A 21,620-nucleotide genomic window follows, 5' to 3' on the forward strand; every position below is an offset into this window, starting at 1 on the left:
GACACGCCTGCATTTAATCTAATTTTGTGAGTAATCTGTAAGGGGGGATCCCCGAAATGAACATATTCAAGCTAGTTATATTGCTTTGTTTCGAAATATAAAGGAACCATACTTCTGAGTCCATATACCATACCAGTATTACACGGGGTCTGTGGCACCTCTCTGTTTTTCTTCTCATTTCATAGTAAAAGAAGGAACCAGAAAATAAGTACATGTCCCAGGAGAGTAACATTTTATTGTATTAGCGCTTTTTGCACTCAGGTGTAGGGGTTCTTTCCACACAGCGATCACAAATGCCACAATGACCGAGTCAGTGAATAAAAAAAGAGCTTCTACACCATATTGTGGTGTGATATTACCCTTGGCGATTATTTCCTTAGAATAAGAAGGGGGTTTATCCTAAAGCAGTGGTTCCCAAACTGTGTGCCGTAGGACACTTGCAGGGGTGCCCTGGTCCAGGACCAATTCAAATTATTAATGGCTAATTATTTATGAGCAAAACAAGTGCTGGTGGTTGCCAATTATAAAATGTGTATAAACAGAAGCAAATCCTGGCCTTTACCAAATAACTGACCCTAAGAATCACATATAAACCCAATCTAATAAATAAAAATTTGGCCTAGGGGTGCCGTGAAAATGTTTTTGATACTCTAGGGTGCCGTGAATCAAAAAAGATTGGGAACCCCTGTCCTAAAGAACATTACATTCTGGTCCTATCAATTTTGTCTTATTGACAAGGTTCAAATCTCAATATTAGGAAAGGGAGTTTTTCCAAAGACCACTTCAATCTGGTCGCATTCTCACTACCTTTTTGGTTTCAAATTGATTTTAAGCATTCTTAGTGTAAAGCACACTCTTCAATGTACTGACCTCATTATAAGGTATTTTTCGCCACGCTCCTGATTAAGTTGTTTTGACGAAATGCGTTGCAATTCGTTTTGAACATATATAGACATCGAACATATGAAGTATGATTGTTCCATTACGTTTTTATGATACTAGATTATTGGATAATATTAGGTGATACTTGTTGAGCACACTCAGACAACATTTGATTATATATATATATATATATATATATACATACATACACACATATATATATACACATTGTAGGGGCTCTGCACACACTAAATAAATAGTAGGGATTTGGTTCATGAATTGATCAATGCATTTAAGCCTTCAGCCCCCTTCACGGGACCCCACTTTTCTGCAGGTCCTAACACTATCGCTCAAAATGGCTTCAATACACATAGCTATCACATCAAGGCATGCTATCTGGTCTAAAGCTCACAGTAGACTGCTTTTATAGGTGAGCAGTTACCAACACACCTGTCACTAATCATCTAGGGAAATGGTTAACATAAGCTATGCACTATAGGTTAAAACAGGGTGCATGAGAGAATGTGACCACAATAAGACTAATTAAAAAAAATAATCTAATAAACCATTTTGAGCGATAGTGTTAGGACCTGCAGAAAAGTGAGGTCCCGTAAAGGGGGCTGCAGGCTTAAATGCATTGATCAATTCATGAACCAAATCTCCACTATTTATTTTCAGTTAATTTATTGTGTGCAGAGCCCCTACAATGTCTGTTTAAACAATGTGGTCACAAGCCATAGGGCACCCCAAAACTAGGAAAGGTGAGTGCCTATGTTTAGTACTATAATATTTACAGAGACCAGTGAACGTTCTTTTAGCTCGTTCGGGAGCCCTAGATAACCCGGACTTTTATATAATTGAATAATGATAAGATGCACTCTACCATCGGTATTTATACCGCTCTAATTTTTTCATTGAATTATAGGGAAAGTATCATTCCCTTTTTTATGTATTAAGGCTCTTTTTTCTGCCACCCAGAGTTTATTCTCACCCTGATGAAGTCCAATTAACGAAACGCGTCAGGTTATGACGACTACTATATGATTTTTCTGGATCAAATTATGCTGCAAAAGAATCTTGCATGATTGTTCATTCTCAAAGATTTTTATTATAATGCCTGTAAAATTGTATCTCAATTGATTTATGTGATTGATACTTACCATTGAATCCTGAGGTGGTGGTGATACACTAAGAGGCGCACTATATATATATATTTGTGTCTTTCTTAATACTTATCTAAGCTGATAATAAGTCTGATTGCATGCTACACTAAGGATCACAAGCACCGGACCCGTTGCTGATATAACCACTGAGTGCAGGACCTATTGTTCATATATATAAATACATGTTTCTTATATAGAGCAGCACATTCCGTTGCACTTTACAATTGAAAATTGTGTCCTTGAAAATCTACAAGTAGATATAATATTGACTTTCTATAGGATACCTCTATATTAAGATTATAAACTTTACTATACGTTAATATCAAATATAAATGTTTCTACGCGCGAGGAACATCACAGGTAATAAGAATACACTTAGCAGGGTAATATACTATTGTCCAAAGTTAACTCTAGGGCAAGAAAGTTATTGCACCTCTAATTATATATTAATTAGGCTATTGGGAGCAGCCTTTGATTCTATTGTTTAGGACAAGGTCTAAATCAAATACCCTTACTTGTCTCTGCAATATGTGATCTAAAAGGCTATGTTAATTATTTAACAGTACAATATTAGTTACATTGCATGTCTAGGAAACTGGTGTATTTACTGGGGAAGGTGATGTAAGCATAAAATAAAAAAATTATATTTAGTCTTTTTTATAGTGAAAAATATCTGAGGCAAGTTGGGGAGACATTTGTCAGGGCAGTTTGAGAGACTTGTGTGTTTGCCGTACTATGCAGGAATCTAAGTTTCTTTATTGCAGAGTGGCCTGTTTTCAGTAAGCCAAGTCAGGAGACATGAGCTGGTATGGTCGTTTATTGCATGGGATTAAGAAATGCTATCAATGACCTTACAATTTACCTACCCGTGGACACTAATCTGCAGGACACCGTTGCACTCTTATATTTAAAAACTTGCTGTTTTACTCTGCAGTGTAAATGTACACTGTCAGCACTAATACAATGGTTTTAAACATGCACCTGGTATCTGTCTGAGTAATCTAAAGACCAAGGTTAAAGACTTATATTAAGTAGATAGTATTTTACTCGTTTACTTTACTTGCAATACAATAAATACCTGTACAGATTTTGCAATTCAAGTCAAAAAGATGATTTTTGTGCTGTGTTGTTGTGTCTGATGTACTTTCAACAGGTATGTCTGTGTCTTTTTGCAGTTCTTCCTCCTTTTCTACTGGTTTAACAACAGATTCCTAAAATGACACAGTATAAGGCTTTTAAAACAATGAAAATTAAATAGTTAGATACCAGTTTAAATGATTTTACCTACAAAACAAGTCATTATTAAACACAATAATCATAAGCAGTATATATATTTATATATATATATATATATATATATATATAAAAATTGTTCTTACAAGTAAATTACTTTGTTGCAAAATGTTCATAATGATAGTCCTATATGGTACCGTATTAAGTGAACTTTATTGCGCACGCTTCTAGTTAGTAAAATAAATATTCACTAGGTTGTAATCTGGATGGTGAGTATCCCAACCAAGGGTTTATAACAGGGGTGGGGAGCCTTTTTTCTATCAAGGGCCATTTGGATATTTATAAAATCCTTTGGGGGCCATATAAAAATTATCAACTTAAAAATTACATTATACACACAGGCAGCGGCATATACATGTGGGCATTATACACACAGCAGCGGCATATACATGCGGGCATTGGCATATACATGTGGGCATTATACACACGGCAGCGGCATATACATGCGGGCATTATACACATGGGCAGCAGCATATACATGCGGGCATTATACACACGGGCAGCAGCATATAGTAGTAGTAGTAGTACGTTTATTTATAAGGCGCCGCAAAGTGTCCGCAGCGCCGTACATAGCAAACAAAAAAAACAAATTACAAGGTAACGTACAGGGTGTGTTGAAAGATACAGTATAAATAGGGGTATAGCTGGTAGAACTAAAATCAGCATCAGTTCAGAAGTAGGTGTCAAAATTGTCAAGGAGACTGAAGATGAAGTAGAGGAAGGGAAGAACAGGACAGGAGCACAGGTGAGGTAATGAGGTAGGGTGAGTACGTGAGGAAGGAGGGCCCTGCTCATAAGAGTTAACATACTAAAAATAGGTGGGTGGACGAACGAAATACAATAGGATAAGTAGGAACGGAGGCAGGATAGGAGGATCAAAAGAGGTTAGGAGGAGGGATAGGCTAGTCGAAAAAGTGGGTTTTGAGGGAGCGCTTGAAGGAGGTAAGGGAATCAGATAGCCTGATGGGTGGCGGGAGGTTGTTCCAGTGCAGGGGGGCAGCGCGAGAGAAATCTTGGACACGGGAGTGGGAGGAGGTGATTAGGTGAGAGGTCAGTCGGCGGTCAGCGAAGGAGCGAAGAGGACGGGAGGGAGTGTGGATAGAGATCAGTGAAGAGAGGTAGGGAGCTGTGGAGGAGGAGAGAGCCTTGTAGGTGGTGGTGAGGAGTTTAAAGAGAACTCGGAAAGGAATGGGGAGCCAGTGAAGAGATAAACAGAGGGGGGAGGTGGAGGTAGAGCGGCGGGAGAGGAAGATGAGCCTAGCAGCAGCGTTAAGAATGGATTGGAGAGGTGCGAGGCGGGTGAGAGGTAGCCCAGAGAGAAGGATGTTGCAGTAGTCAAGGCGGGAGATGATAAGAGAGTGAATGAGAATTTTAGTCGCGTCAGTGGAGAGGAATGGTCTGATGTGTGAGATGTTGCGTAGGTGAAAGCAGCAAGACTGTGAGAGAGCACGAATGTGGGGGGTGAAAGAGAGGGAGGAGTCAATGATGACACCGAGGCAGCGCGTTTGGTCGGTGGACGTGATCTCGGTTTCACCAATGCTGATGGAGATAGTGGGAGAAGAGGGGATGTTCGGGGGATGGAAGATTAGAAGTTCAGTTTTAGCCATGTTTAGTTTCAGGAAGCGTTGGGTCATCCAGGCTAAGATGGACGTGAGGCATTCGGAGACCTTGGACAGGAGTGATGGGGATAAGTCGGGGGAGGAGAGATAGATTAGGGTATCATCAGCATAAAGGTGGTAATGAAAACCATAGGAGCTGATGAGGGTGCCCAGAGAGGTGGTGTAGAGGGAGAAGAGGAGAGGGCCAAGGACTGACCCTTGGGGAACACCGACTGGCTGGGGGGTAGTAGGAGAGGAGGAGCTCGGAGTGGAGACGGAGAAGGAGCGATCGGAGAGGTATGAGGTGAACCAGGAGAAGACCGTGCCAGTGATGCCAAAGGAGCGGAGGGTGTTGAGCAGGAGAGGGTGGTCAACAGTGTCAAAGGCAGCCGACAGATCAAGCTGGATGAGGATAGAGAAGAGGCCTTTGGATTTAGCCGATAGTAGATCATTAGTGACTTTGGTCAGGGCAGTTTCAGTGGAATGTAAAGGGCGGAACCCGGATTGGAGGGGGTCTAGAATGGAGTTAGCAGTAAGGTGGCTTAGGAGACGATTATAGGTCAGACGTTCTAGGAGTTTGGAGGCAAAAGGGAGGAGGGAGATGGGCCTGTAGTTGGATGGAGAGTTGGGGTCCAGATTTGTTTTTTTGAGAATTGGGGAGACAAGAGCGTGTTTGAAGGAGGAAGGGAAGATCCCAGAGGATAGAAAAAGATTAAAGAGGTGAGCCAGGTGAGAGCAGACTGATGGACTGAGACGACGGATAATATTGAAGGGGATAGGATCGAGCGGGCAGGTGGAGGGAGAAGCGGATTGAAGGATAGAGTGGACTTCAGCAGCAGTGGTGGGGTAAAATGAGGACAGGGGTTGGAAGGAGGGGAGTGGAGATGTAGGAGGGGAGGAGGGAGAGGGTGAGGTCATGGCAGCAGTGATGGCAGTCCTGAGAGAGGAGATTTTGGTTGAAAAGTAGGTAGCAAAATCAGCGGCTACGATGGAGGACGGAAGAGCTGGAGGAGGGGGGGAGAGCAAGGAGTTGAAGGTGGCGAAGAGCCTGCAGGGATTGGATGATTGGGAAAGGATGAGGGACTTAAAGTAGGATTCCTTGGCCAGAGCAAGGGCAGAGCTGAAGGAGGAAAGAATGAATTTGAAATGGAGATAATCCGCAAGGGAGCGTGATTTCTTCCAGAAGCGCTCAGCAGTGCGAGAGCACTTTTTAAGGAATCGGGTGATAGGTGAGTGCCACGGTTGGGGGTTGGAGCATCGAAGGGGGATAGAGGAGGGAGGGCAGGCAGAGTCCAATGCCGAAGATAGGGTGTCATTATAGAGGGAGGCAGCGAGGTTCGGGCAGGACATGAGGGCGATTGGGGCGAGAAGAGGACACAGCGTGTTTGAGAAGGCAGCAAGATCAAGTGTGTTGACGTTATGCCGTGAGACAATGCGCTTGGGAGGGGGGGTGGGAGAGGGGGAAGCAGTGAGGGAGAAGGAGATGAGGTGATGGTCAGAAAGAGGAAAAGCTGAGATAGTGTAGTCAGTAAGGGAACAAGAGCGAGAGAAGACGAGATCGAGGGAGTGTCCTTGGATGTGGGTGGGAGAGGTAGTCCACTGAGATAGGCCAAGAGAGGAGCAGAGAGAGAGGAGTTTGGAGGTGCCAGGATCAGCGGGGTTATCCAAGGGGATGTTAAAGTCACCAAGAATGACAGATGGCAGGTCGGAGGAGAGGAAGTGTGGAAGCCAGGCGGCGAAGTTGTCAAGAAATTGGGAGATAGGGCCAGGGGGGCGGTAGATTGCAGCGACACGGAGGTGGTAGGGGTAGTATAGACGGATAGAGTGAGACTCAAAGGAGGAGAAAAGGAGAGAGGGTTCAGGGTGAATGACACTGTGGGTGCATGAGGCTGAGAGGAGAAAACCCACACCGCCACATTTGGGCATTATAACCACGGGCAGCGGTATATACATGTGGGCATTATACACACAGGCAGCGGCATATACATGCGGGCATCATACACACGGGCAGCGGCATATACATGTGGGCATTACACACACGGCAGCGGCATATACATGCGGGCATTATACACATGGGCAGCGGTATATACATGCGGGCATTATACACACGGGCAGCGGCATATACATTTGGGCATTATACACACGGGCAGCGGCATATACATGCGGGCATTATACAGACAGGCAGCGGCATATAAAAGTGGGCATTATACACATGGGCATTGGCATATACATGCGGGCATTATACACACATGCAGCGGCATATACATGCAGGCATTATACACATGGGCAGTGGCATATATATGCGGGCATTATACACACTGGCAGCGGCATATACATGCGGGCATTATACACACAGGCAGCGGCGTAAACATATGGGCATTATACACACGGGCAGTGGCATATACATGTGGGCATTATACACACAGGCAGCGGCATATACATGCAGGCATTATACACATGGGCATCGTTCTATACATGTGGGCATAAAAAGTGACAGTGTGGAGGAAGGGGGGGGGGGGGTTGTTACCCCCAAACAGGTTTATGTGATTATGTCTGATTATGCAGCACTGGGGAAGGGAGGTCGTCATGAGTGAGGCTGCCAGTCACTGGGTGGTTGGGACAAGAAGCAGCCATGGACAGCAGGGAAAGGAGGTGCCCCTTAACGCCGTCCACCATTTACCTTCTTAAAAGGCATTAGCTCCGGCGGTGATGGCGGCTGCCGGACTCCTCTTGCAATGCTCCCGCCCATGCAGTGCATGGCGCCAGTGGGCGCATCACAACACTTGCGAGAGCTTCCTAGTTCCTTCCCACCGCCCACAGTAATTGGCAGACGCCAGGCGCCGCACACGTCACCTCCACAGCCCGCGTCACCTCCACATATCTCCCCCTTATCTCGCTGGCGCATCACCTCAGGCTCACATATAATGAAGGCAGGTATGCGGGCAGGCGTGCCGGGCAAACTGGCTGCGGGGGCCAGATCCGGCCCGCGGGCCAGAGGTTCCCCACCCCTGGTTTATAAGCATCATACAGGAACAATTTGCTGTTCCAAGTGCAGACTGTTTAAGGGCATACAGTGCACTGAAGGGGACCATACACTGCTGCAGCTTCTTGCAGCAACCCAATCTGTCGGAATTCGGTGAAATTGGGCCAAATGCTTGGTATTTAATTTCACTGGTCTTTAGGCAAATTAAAAGTTTAATCAGCGCAGTAATATTTATAATTAATTATCTATTGAGAGATCAGCAATCACCTCTTAATTCACTTCTCCAGCTTAGGTGATCACTTGTGCCTATCATGTGCTTGGTGATTTGTTTATTAAAAACAATTAAGGAGCAGCATTACCACGCACCAAACACCCAATGCTGTAATCTAACCTGAGGTGATATCACTGTTCTTTGCTCAGACTGGAGTCACGAGGTTACAGATTGCACATTTTCTCAGCTCAATATTCAAGTTTTGTCTGGACGTCTTAAATATATTATGAACAACCCAAACTTGATATATGATCCTTGCTAATTATAAATGGCTATATTTTAGATTAGATCTGTGCTCTACTGCTGACAAAAAGGGGATTTTTGTAAGAACATACCTTTTGAACCCTTTCTCCGAGTCCAGTCCGGAGACACAGCTAACCTTGGGATGTCGGAAGGTCTGCAGGAGCCAAGGCACCTATGCTGGAAAGCATTTCCCCTGGATGCAGGCTCCTCCCCTTCTGCATCCCATCATGCTTAAGTTCAACTTAAAAAGCACACTAGGATACACAACTCAGTACAATTCCCGATATCTTATATGCACAATCATTTAACCATAACATGACACACATGAACGGTATGACTTACTGAGCGTAGGGGAGGGATCGCTGTGTCACCAGACTGGACTCAGAGAAAGGGGTTCGATCGGTAAGTTCTTACAAAAATCCCCTGGTCTCTTTCGTCCAGTCCGGTGACACAGTTAACCTTGGGACGTTCACGAGCCGGTACTATGGGAGGGTACGCTCAGACTGCCAGTTCTCATCCCTGCCCGTCCGAATGAAGTGTCCTCCGGCGCAAACTTTTGGAACCTGTAAAATTTGGTAAAGGTGTGAACAGAGGACCAAGTAGCAGCCCTGCACAACTGCTCCGCTGTAGGTCCATGACGCACAGCCTAAGAGGAAGCAACTGACCTAGTGGTATGTGCATTAATTTGAGAAGGAACAAGTCTACCTACCTTGGTGTAAGAAAAGGCAATCACTGACCTTAGCCACCTGACAATGGACTGCTTAGAAGCAGGCCAACCTCTCTTATGCACATCATACAGAACCAACAACAGATCTGTTTTGCGGATGTCCTTTAACCTTTCCTCGTAGATTCGCAAAGCGCGAACTACGTCCAACTTCCTTAATTTGGCCCTATTTTTTGCCCCTTCTGGAGGGGAAAACACTGGGAGCACAATCTCTTGGTTTAAATGAAAGGAAGAAACCACTTTTAGTAAAAACTAAGGTACTGTTCGAAGCACAGCCCTATCTTCATGAAAAATTAAATGTGGAGATTTACAGGACAAAGCTCCCAACTCCGAAACACGTCTAGCCGAAGCAATGGCTAACAAAAAGGCAAGTTTCCAAGAAACATACTTAAGGTCGGCCGACCTTAAAGGCTCAAAAGGAGGGTTCTGTAAGACAGACAGAACCAAAGATAAATCCCAAGGTGCCACCGGCTGCCTATATGGGGGTTTTAACCTGGTAACACCCTGTAAAAAGGTTAGAACTTCAGGCAAAAAAGCTATCCTTTTTTGACGTTCACACCACCTGATGTAAATCTTCCAGACTCGATGATAATGAGCAGCAGAACCTGGCTTATGAGCCCTAAGCATAGTCTGGATAACTGCATCAGACAGACCCTTCTACTTTAAGAAGGAGGTCTCATAAGCCAGGCCGTGAAACTGAGCCGAGCTAGGTCCAGGAGCAGATATGGCCCTTGTTTTAGAAGGTCCCGACGAAGAGGAAGGGGCTAAGATTCCACTGACAACCTCAGAATGTCCGAATACCATGACCTCTTGGGCCAGTCTGGAGCAATCAGAATGGCCCGTGCTTGCTGAGACTTCACTCTTCTCAAAACCCGTGGTATCATTGGGAACAAAGGAAAAATGTAGACCAGGTGAAAGTGCCATGGAACCGTCATGGCATCCACCGCTAAGGCGGTCGGATCTCTGGTCCTGGAACAGAATTTCGGAACCAGACAGTTGCTCCTGGATGCCTTTAGATCCACCTCTGGGAGCACCCATCGACTCACAATCTCCCGGAATACCTCCGGATGTAATGACCATTCAACCTCCAGCAGGTCCTCCCTGCTGAGAAAATCCGCCTCCACATTCCGAATCCCCGGAATGAATACAGCAGACAGAACCGGAATGTTGATTTCTGCCCAGGTGAAGATCCGCAAGACTTCCTGCATCGCCATTGTGCTGCGAGTCCCGCCCTGATGATTCAGGTAAGCCACAGCTGTGGCGTTGTCCGACGGTATTCTGATCGGAAGGTCCTTCAGCCAACCCTCGACCTGTTGGAGAATCTCCATGACTGCTCGAAGTTCCAAGATATTTATAGGAAGTCTGGATTCCTGTTTGGACCACAGACCCTGCAATCGAAGGTGAAGGGCAACCGCCCCCCAACCCCTGAGACTGGCATCGGTCGTTATCACCACCCAGTCCCAAGAGCGTAGTGACCGCCCCAGCTGCAAGGTCTCTATGTCCATCCACCAGAGTAAGGACTCCTTTGTCTCCTGAGAGAAATCTTTCCTGTTTCATGGTTTTCATGGTTTTCCATTGAAACTTTCTGGAATGAAACCTGGCAAACTGAAGCGTCTCGAAAGTCGCCACCATCTTGCCGAGGAGCTTCACCCCTAGCCAGACAGTAGGCCTTGAAGCCTGTAGTAACAGCAGAACTAACTGCCTGATGTCCCTTGCTTTGGACTCTGGAAGGAATACTCAGTGTAAATGGGTGTCCAGGATTACTCCCAGAAACTGCAAACTCTGAGAGGGGTTCAAATGGGATTTGGGTAGATTGAGCACCCAACCCATGTCCTGCAAGAACTGAGTTGCCACTGGTAAGTAATGCAGTAACTTCTTTTCTGACTCTGCTTTGAATAACAGATCGTCCAGGTAGGGGATGATCACTATCCCCCTTAGCCTCAGTGACGCAGCCATAACCGCCATCACCTTTGTGAATACCCTTGGTGCTGTGGCCAGACCAAAGGGTAGGGCCTGGAACTGTAAATGGGTTTCCCCTATCACAAAGCAAAGTAAAGACTGATGTTCCTTGCAAATGGGTATGTGCAGATATGCATCCTGAATGTCTATGGATGCTAATAATTCCCCTGGCTCTATGTTGCCAAGCACTGAGCGCAGGGACTCCATGTGGAAGTGATCCACCCGAAGGTGTTGATTTAAAGATTTCAAGTTTAGTATGGGTCTGACTGACCCGTCTGGTTTGTCCTCGACCTCGAGTGAACTGGCTGCCCTCGGTAAGGGGGTTGGAAGAAATCTCTGTGGAGGATTCCCCCTGAGATTTATCTGATAACCTTGGCCCTTATTCTGGTTGGTGCGGCCGGAGCCGCATATGCGGCTCCGACCGTGCAGGCGAATCCCCGCCTTCCATACGGATCGCCACGGCCGTCCGTACGCCATGTGGCGGTCCGCATGAAAATGGCGGGGGATACGCCTCCACCATCTTGGAGCAGCCCCCTGCATTCGATGGTCGCCGACCATCGAAGGCAGGGCCGCACGCTCCACCAGATCCCGCACCCATAGACCTCACGGACACTTGTCCGTGTGAAAGCATGTATGGGGGCGGGCAGCTGACATCCGGCGATGTCAGATGGCCGCCCCCAACACATGCGTCACAGCCTCATTACCATGCGTACGCCCCGCGTTTGCATGGGAACGCCCATGAAACGCGGGGCGTATGCATAGGGAAATGAGGCTAAGTAGCCCCTATCCACCCCCTTTGCGCCGGTAAAAAAAAATGTGCGGCGATTTCGCCTGCACATGCGCAGAGTGCCCTCTGCACATGCGCAGAGCGAAAACATCGGCGGAACGGCCGCAAGCGGCCGTTACCGCTTAGATCAGAATAAGGGCCCTTGTGACAATAGAAAGGACAAAGGGATACATATTTGCATATCTCTTGGACATAGACACCTTTTTATCAGGGACTTTCCAAGCTTCCCCCAACAAGGAGACCATACCGGCATCCAAAGGAAAAGTCACAGATTCTCTGTGCATTCTCTTAAAAATACAATGAGCCTGTACTTTGTCCTCCTCTGACAAATCCAAAGCCTGTTTTTCAGCCAGGATTAAATCCTCAATCCCTGGGACAGAAGCATCAGCCTCTTCCCTCAGATCCCCAGATAAATCATCTGTACAAACACCATCATCATCTGAATCTACAGGTAACAGAGGAGGTGTAGCTGAAGGCCACAAGGAGGAAGGGCACTCAGGGGTTTTTGCTAATTTTTCCATAAGTGCATTCATTTTATGTATCCCCTGTGCAGTGTCCTGTATGACCTGCAGTAATAAGGGGTCCCCTTGCGCAGGAGCAATGGATCCCATAGAATTTTGGGAGGAAGAGCTAGAGCAAGGAGACTTTATGAAGGTATCCTTTTGCCTATTAAGAGCCTCTACCAAGGCATTGATAGACTTCCCTAATGCTGCAGCCCACGCTGGCTCCGGTTGCTCAGACCCCTGGGCATGCACTTTGCTGGACACAGATTCACAAGCAGGGCAAAGGTCTCCTTGGTCCATCTGTTACAATGATAAATTAACCCTGCAAACACTGCATTTTAATAACATGACCCATGCCCCCCCCCCCCCCCCACACACACACACACAGCAGCAGCATTATCACCCGTGTGAGTCATTTTAAAACCAAGGTGTACAATGTCAGGCAGAGTACAAGGCAGTATATACATTGTACTTATCTGTCTTGCTTGCTGTAGGCGAATCAGCATCAGCGGGGATAGCGCTTCCAGGAGAAATGCTCTCTCTGTACTTGAGAAAGCTTAGCCAGGCTTCAGCTCCGCAGCTGTGGTGAGAAAATGGCGCCCACACACAGAGCAGGAAGGGACAAAGTCCCTGCTTCAGTGGGGTAGAAAGCCAGTGTTGGCGCCTTTTCCCCCTTTAGCCGCTCCTACAGTAGTTACTCCTAACCTCCTTGTGCCTCCCCCTCTTGCCGGGATCACTTGGAGTCGTCCAGCTATGCTGGACACCTGTAACAGACTTCACTTTCCTGCAGGGATTCAGTCTGCTAAAAACTCTTCCAAGATGGCGCTTGCCATAGCGGGGAGGTTCTTCCCCCACGATCCCCTTCTAGACAAGGACCCGGTTTCAGACGCTCCCAGGGCCCAGGCAAAAGTGCTGTGCAGTGGGTGCAGACAGCCCACCCATGCACACAGAGCGCTGACAGGACGCGCTTCTGTCAGCCGCTGCTGCGCTCTCAGTGTGCAGTGCTTCTTGTCAGAAGCAGCACACTGGAGAAAAAACCTGCACTAATCACTAAGTTAATAAAATAAGAAAAACCTAGAAAATATAATCCAGAAAAAAACGATCAGCATAACACCCACTCCTGTGGGCACCTACAACAATCTGCAGCATGATGGGATCCCGGAAGGGGAGGAGCCTGCGTCCAGGGAAAAAGCTTTCCAGCATAGGTGCCTTGCCTCCTGCGGACCCTCCTACATCCCAAGGTTAGCTGTGTCACCGGACTGGACGAAAGAGAAATCTTCTTCTAGCATAAATATTATACATATACAAATAAGTTAAAGGAGAGGGAAATTACAGTTGTGACCTGGAATTTGTGGTATTAAATGTTTTTCTGAAAACCACCTCGGTTTAGCGGTCAAAACTTGTTGTTAAATGTGTTCCTAATTTAAAGCTGGGTACACAATAGGTGATGTCAGAGTGTGTCCGATGGGACGACAGTAGATTAATTAAAGCATGCTAAGACTATGCATATGATTATCTTTAAAAAATAAAAGGGTTAAAATTATACCTAAAGGATATTAAAAAGGGCAGACTAGATGTGCCAAGTGGTTCTTATCTGCAATCAAATTCTGGGTTCCTATGTTTACCTGTACACAGATGCTTTCTGCAAAGCTTTTATTTTGGATACATTTCAACCTTGCCTGTAGCGTCTGCACTTGGTATTTGCTGGAGCGAGGCTTTGACAACACACTTTTAACGCTCTGTTAAATGTATGTACAAAGTATGTTTTATCTCCATAAACAATGAAAATAAATTATAAAGGCTAAGTTAAAAAGGGATCTCCCCTTTGCATGCACTGCCATATTTCTATGTTCTTCAGGACTGACAACATTCACAATGATGTTTGATTTAATTATAAAACTTTGAATTAAACAGACAGGCCATTGTAATCATAACTAGCTAAGTAAATGAGGGAGTTGCAAAATGAGCAGTATTTATTCAGGGGAATGGAGAATGTAAACTACGAGGAGAGATTGAGCACTTTGGGACTATTTACACTAGAGGAGAGATGTTTAAGGGGGACATGCTCAACATGTACAAATATATCAGGGGCCAATATAAGGAACTGTCAAGCACCCTTTTTACTGCAAGAAAGGAATCTAGGACACGAAGGCACGAGTTTAGATTAGAAAAAAGAAGATTTTGTTCCCTCAAAATAATTTTTTTTTTTACGGTCAGAGCAGTCAAACTGTGGAACTCTCTTCCTGGAGAAGTGGTGTCGGCAGACACAATAAATACGTTCAAAATAAGGTTGGACAAACATTTATTGGATAAAAACCTCCAAGGGTACTAATAAGAGTCATATTCTGTCTTTTACAAGGGATAAGCTATTAAAACCCAGGTTGAACTCGATGGACGCAAGTCTTTATTCAGCCTTATCTACTATGTAACTATTCAATGCTCCCAGTTTGCAGGGTTTTGCCGGCGTGGATCGCTTTTTTTAGCAAGAAGGTCAGTCCTCTCCTATTCAAAGCTCCCGGTTCCCCAAAAATGAACAGCAAACTTTGCCTGTTCACCACTGGGTCCTTGCCATTGTTTCCTTATGAGAAAAATTGTGCGTTTGTGTATTCAATGCTAAAACAGAAAATACTGTTCGCTTTTTTTGTAGGTATGCCTCTACATTTTGCGCTCAGCATTTTTTTGTAGGTGAACTCAACTTACGTTTTGGTGTCTATAAGTCTATTTCTTTTTATTATTTGAAGGATCCATATTATATTTTTTTCTTTAGAAGCACCACATTAATACATTTAAATTTTTTTGTGGTCATTTTATTTCACCCCATGATGCATTTTTTTTATCAGTGTTTATTCTACCCATGATTCACCTCTTCTACATCACTCCTTCGTTTGGCCTTTGAGGAGATACACACAGCATTAGCAGTCTGCTGATTTGGAATTTTTTTTAGGCTAATTTGTGTTTTTCAGCATTTCTCTGCAATATTTGAACACTGCCTACAAATGGAGCCATTTGCTCCTCGTACACCATATTGGTGAATGCTCACCATCAGGGGAGGAAAGCAGCTGACGCATTGAATAGGGTGAGCGGAAGACATGGCGACAGGTGGAAAAAAGGGCACATGCATGGCAAGCACACGGCGATTGTAAAACGGTGTACGTTGTGCTGCGCTCGCCGGAGCACTGAATACTGCCCAATGAAAACACAATGTGCAAAATGTCCAATTATTACCTCAGTGTCCATGACTTCGGGTTCTTTCATAGGAGCATCACTTTCGATTTCGATTTCACCTTTATGTGTAATTTTAGTGATTGGCCGTCGCTCGACTTCACGCTGTTCTTTTTCAATCATTTCAATGGTCTATAGATGGAATACAGAACATATGACAATGCTTTATCAGCATAATACATAGCAATTGCATAATATTGTGGTCATTAATCAAAAACTATTAAAATATTATATTTTACGATGATTATCACTCTCAGAAAATGTAGTCACTATTGGCCTATGTGCAATCATCTTCCAGCAGCAGAAACATTGTCAAATAGGACAGTGATCCGTTCTTTGTAACTGTACATGATCAGTCATATGTGTAATTCATTTTAGTTGATGTAAAAACAGATCTAATACATATCTGCAATATAAAAAAAAATTATGTGAGAAGGAATTTCAAAAGTGAAAAAGGTGTTCCAAGGAAAAATGGAACACCACATCATCAAAATGCATTTACCTGGTCTGTAATTAAAATAAGGGAATGTAAACTTAACATAACAGTAGCAATATATTACATGTCTATTTTCCCTTTGTCTCCAAGCTGCCAGTTCCCTAGAAGCCAACTCCTCTGGAGTCATCTTAATGAGATGTTCAGGGGTGATATCGCCTCTCAGTACTCTTTTGTATAATACCTAGAAAACAAAGTTAAAACAGATTATATTTTATGATTATTTCAATATATACCAGACAATTAATATGTTGAAATAATCAACATAAAGTTTGTACAGGTTAAGTATGCATTATCCAAAATGCTTGGGAACAGAAGCATTTTGGATAATGGATTATTCCGTATTTATTTTTATATTTTTACAGTTTAATGAGGTTATCTTGCATTTCTGTTGTATAAACACATCAAACATATGACATTACACAAGTATATTTTGTTTGTGCATGAAACAAAGTTTCAAAACATGAAACAAAAGTTTTGTACTATCTCAGGCACTGAATTTAAATGCGAAGCAATCATTTTCTTGCACATATTTAGTGCCAGTTACATATCATGTCCCCAGTAGTGCCAGTTAAGGTGCCCATACACTTACAAATATTGTATACAATATCACATCTCATCGCATCTCGGTTTTGCGATGAGATGAGATCTAGTACAGAAAGTATGTGCAGCACATACTTTTTGTACTAGATCTCATCGCAAAACCGAGATGCGATATTGTATACAATAATTGTACCGTGAATGGGCACCTTTACAGAGGTCATCAGTAGAGTCAGTTACATTTCATTTCCCCAGTAGTGGCAGTTACAGATGTAGCCAGTAGGTTTTTAGCAAAAAATAAAAAAGTACATTATGAAAACTATGGTTTTCAGAATAATTTGGATAATAGATATTTGGATACACAACATGTATTTTTTTTTTCAAACTTACATTGTTTTTAGGATCTTTCAGGTTAAACATTAAGCTTCGGTACTTATTTTTATACTTTGAATCTGTATCTCGATAAAATGAAAATAATTCCTTTTCAATTTTGGCTGATACTTTTGTAGCTCTTTCAGCAGGAATCTTTGAAGTTGATTCTGAAAGCCTGATCAAAGAAATAGCAATAAATCAATCTTTAGATGTGTCCTACTGATTACAAGACAGAAAAGTTCCTTAGAAGTGGAACAAAGATTCAAAATGCACAGAGAAACCATATTTCAAATATTAATGGTGTTATAAACGGTGAACTGTAGATTTTATAGGACAAGAGGTAGATAAGTAAATGGTGAAAGGGTCTTCCTCCAGAATGACATAACTTTTTCAAAAATATTGTAATAGCAGAGCACCACCATAAGTTTAAGCAGACCTGTTGTGAACTATTATGAAATGCAAGTACATAATACTAATGAGGGGTAGGCTTGTGAGTGACTAAAAAAATGAATTGTAGGTCACAGTAGCCAAAGAATATGGTAGGTTATTAACTGTTAAACACTGGTAACTATCAAACCCAGAAACAAGTACTATAATGGGGCTGCTGACACATCTATAAAAGGCATAAAGACCCTTGTGTATGGTTGGGAGATCTGCTTATGATCGGCTTTCCATCAATACATTTAGGAATTGTATATAAAAGAATAATTAAGTACGCACAAAAGCCAGAGTGAACTCACAAAAACATGCTTGATCATGATGAAAAGTAATTATCCTCCTTTGAGATGGGACCTCTGGACCTAAATTTTGAGGTCATCTAGAGAGTAGTTCACGATCGCTCTTTATAACCTTAGGTCGCGAAAATCAGATTTGACCCACAAATCTCTCTTATGCCCATAACAATATTAGTGAACAAGAAATTGGAAAGAACTGTCAGAACTTCAAATTCTTAAAAGGTTTTACATAACACTAGCTGTGACGTTGGTGGGCCCAGTCCACCCCCCGGCGCCCTGCCCGCTGACCATCCTAGAGTGAACACTATAAAAGCTAGGGTACATAAATTGATATCCAGTTCCTTGCTGATTATTTCTATTAGGCCATTATTTTGGGGTTACAATCTGAAAATAAGGGAACTTTTGAAAACAATCTAGACATTGGTAGAAGATTTTTTGCAAAAGTGACATCTGCAGACAACCTGGGTGTAAAAACATCATTAAAAGAAAAATGTCTAAAATTAACACAAAAAAAAACCCAAGAGGGATGCAAATCTATTATAAAGACCACTGAAAGATGGCAAATGAGCTTGATCATGAAATGAGGTACTCAATGGGTTAAGAATAGCTGTAGTATTGAAGTACATATTCAAAAAAAAGACTTTTTCATTTTATCTTGTTGAAGCATCCTTATCTCGTTATATACAATACCACTAGGGTGTAACTGTAGCCAATTAATACTGTACCTACAGATAGGATAAATTGTATTTATATTGTTAAAAGAGTTGAATCCTGTTGGAATAATATAATTACCTCAAGGAGTATTACCATCTGTTCAAAAATAAAGTGCTCATGTTTGTTCCTGAATGGCCCAAAACAATAGTAAGGTTCAAAGTAAAGACACTAGTTTCTATAAACTTTGGCCTCAAAAGATTTATTACGTGCAGACATGAGCTTAAAAAACAAGACATTAAAAAATCTTCTATAAAGCTAATGAAGCTTAAGCATCAGGGCCCTGTAATCCCAGAGAGACCCTGGAGCAACTTTTCTGTTTAAGGATTTTATGTTATTAAAATAAGTTTAGTGTCAGAATCATCACTTGACTCACTGGTGCATTTTAACACCAAATTTCATATGTTCACCTCTTGCTATTATGTACTGTATGGTTATTGCTAGTCACCAGGTCCATGAAAACCAAGCTTCTAGTACAGCATAGCTGCTATTACAGCTTGCATGCCTGTCATTTAATTCCACAAGAGCTGTTGGGGGTTATAGTCTAGTTTTGTGAACTGAGCTCAGTAAATAGCATGGATCTGTCTTTATGACATTGGCGGAGCATGAGAGGTCTTGTCCTAAGGTGAGAAAGAGCATGGGATAAGAAGATGACGAATGTAATCTTCCTGGTGCTGAGCGGCAACACTGCTCAACGCCAGCAAAAGTGCCTTACCAGAAGTCACATTGCGTGTGATCTGATGTTTAGTGAAGAGGGGCAGACCATGCTGTGTGGTGTGTAATCAAGTGGGGCTTTTGTGAAGTGATTATTGAAGAGAGCTCTGTAGGGTGATTTTTTTTTTTTTTTGGGGGGGGGAGGGGTATATTTTTACATGCATTTTAAAAAACAATGTGAACAAATCTAACACTGAAACCTATTGTCAAAATCACACATGAACTGAACTTTAAATATCAATAAACTTGCTTCAAAGACATCTTTATATCTCCAACCTTTGACAATATAAATTCACTTTATGCCTGTAAAAAGCAATTCCTCACCCAGCAATCTAACTTTAGCATCAGCATTATGATCTATGTAAGCTTGGTTACATTGCAACTACTGTACATTATTTTCACACACCAATGTGCTTATGCAGAGATCTACTGAAAAAGAATGCTTCTGCCTTACATTTTAGATATGTATACCTTTTTACGAATAGGTCTTTTAAAGACTGACGAACACTTTGTCTTATTTGGTCAACAGATGGCTTTGGTGCAGATGAAGAAGTAGGTACACCAGATGATGAACCCTTTCTTTCTGGTTTCTTTCTTTTAATATCTTGCTTTTCATTAACACCTGCATCAAGACAGAAATGTAATATATGGGGAATGTTGGTAAGGTAAAAATACTAGATATTTAAACTAGATGACATGGAATACACGGCTAAGACTAACGTACTAATGTTCAACTTCAAAAATCAAAACTGCCAAATTCTAAGTTACATGTTTTATTAGAAGATAAATATTATTTGCATTAAATACATTATAACTTATTACTTATAATTCTCAGTTTATAATTGTGGTGTCTTGTGTGTTTTGTGTAATTTATGTATTGGTGTGGATGTAAAAAAAAAAGTACAACGGTCTTAATACTGCAATAATATTGAATATTGCTTGTGTTATATGAAAGGCACAATGATTCTATTGGTACAATTAATGCGTGCAAGAAACTTATTTACAGATGAGATTCCCCAGGAGATAAATATGTTTACCTACATACACTGGGGTGGGCGAGATGCTTTAAAACGGTAGTGTCTCCCTGGAGGAGTATAAGGTTTGTCAGTAAAATAAAGGCCCATACACACTGGGCAACTTTGAGCTGAAAGCAGCTCAATTTACTTGTTTGAGCTGCTTTCAGCTTAAAAGCCAACCAGTGTGTACAGGGCAGGGATGAATGGTGAGCGCTGATGCACGCTCCCGCATTATCGCTGGCCCTGCCAGGTCCTGCTATGAAAAGTCGTCCATCCTGGGGAAAACCCGCTAAAACAGGCGAAAAATGCTCAGTGTGTATGGACCTTTAGTCATCTCCTTGAGAGGACCATAACATACTATCCATAACATACTTTCACAGCAATTTGTGAATTAATAATGGTCTACTGTGGCCAGATTTACCCACTATACTGTGTTTTATATTGTTTCAGATCACATGAACCAGTGCAATGTTAATTTGTAAAAAAAAAAAAAAAAAAAAGGGACAAAAGTTGTTTAAATTCAAAAGTGATTGCAAATTTGCAAATCTCATGTAAAACTAGTAAAAATGTTACATAGATTGCTAAAAGGTCAGATTCTAAGAAACACAATATATAATTTAAGAATTAATAGCATATAGAGAAACATAAAGGTCATATTACCAGACTTTGTAGTCTTTTCTTCATGACATGAAGGCGTAGAAGACTCCTTTGAAGACTTATCACGTCTCTCATCAGATACACGGTGGACAACAGTGGCAGACTGCAAAGTCTTACGGCTAGAAGTATGTTTCTTATTTTCTGAATCCTTGCTTTCAGAGACATGCCTACCATCTTTAGAGATCTAAACCGGAAATAATTTCGGAAATAAATACAAAAACAAACATTTTTATCAAGTTACTCTTGTATTACCAAAATATATTTAAAAAGGAAAAAAAACTTCAGGTGGTTAACTCCAAGATATAAGAACAGAAAGTAAATAGGTTTTATTGTGATTTGACATTTCATTGTAGAATCGCTTGAGTGTGACAGGTGAACAATGTTTCCTTTTCATGATATGCTGACTGTGTTAATGAACAACAATTAATGCAAATGCCAATTTTCTGGTAAGAAATTTAATGCACTGTAAAAAGTACTGCTCTGCCACTGCCCACTCTACAGAATGGAAGACATGATAACTGTTGGATATACGACTAGTTATAAAAAGGATTGTTAAGATAATTCAACAATACAAATAACATATTCTTGCTTTACAATCCGTACATGTTCCTAGCTATAAATAGATTTAGGCCTGAATTCAATTGGCTTCAAACTTCAAAATTAGCCATGACTGAGTGCCTGAGGCTTTTCAATTGCAGCCGATGGGGTAAATTTCTCTATACCTCCTACTGCTGAGGGAGGCTCAAACAGAAAGC

At 42.5% G+C, this 21,620-nt stretch overlaps 1 protein-coding gene across 4 annotated transcripts in view; it reads right to left on the bottom strand.

Annotated features, from left to right (window-relative positions):
- PHF3 (PHD finger protein 3) overlaps positions 1-21,620 on the bottom strand; it is an 82,530-nt gene that overhangs the window by 18,028 nt on the left and 42,882 nt on the right. For all 4 annotated transcript variants that reach the window (XM_083177312.1, XM_083177309.1, XM_083177310.1 and 1 more), the window contains 6 exons: positions 20,869-21,049; positions 19,664-19,814; positions 17,052-17,208; positions 16,189-16,305; positions 15,632-15,760; positions 3,124-3,256 (listed from right to left, as the gene is read on the bottom strand). In XM_083177312.1, coding sequence (XP_083033438.1) covers positions 3,124-3,256; positions 15,632-15,760; positions 16,189-16,305; positions 17,052-17,208; positions 19,664-19,814; positions 20,869-21,049 — 868 coding nt within the window. The remainder of the gene's footprint in view (positions 1-3,123; positions 3,257-15,631; positions 15,761-16,188; positions 16,306-17,051; positions 17,209-19,663; positions 19,815-20,868; positions 21,050-21,620) is intronic.

This window comes from Crinia signifera, chromosome 3 (assembly GCF_055691185.1).
Source record: "Crinia signifera chromosome 3, ASM5569118v1, whole genome shotgun sequence".
Taxonomy (NCBI): Eukaryota; Metazoa; Chordata; class Amphibia; order Anura; family Myobatrachidae; genus Crinia; species Crinia signifera.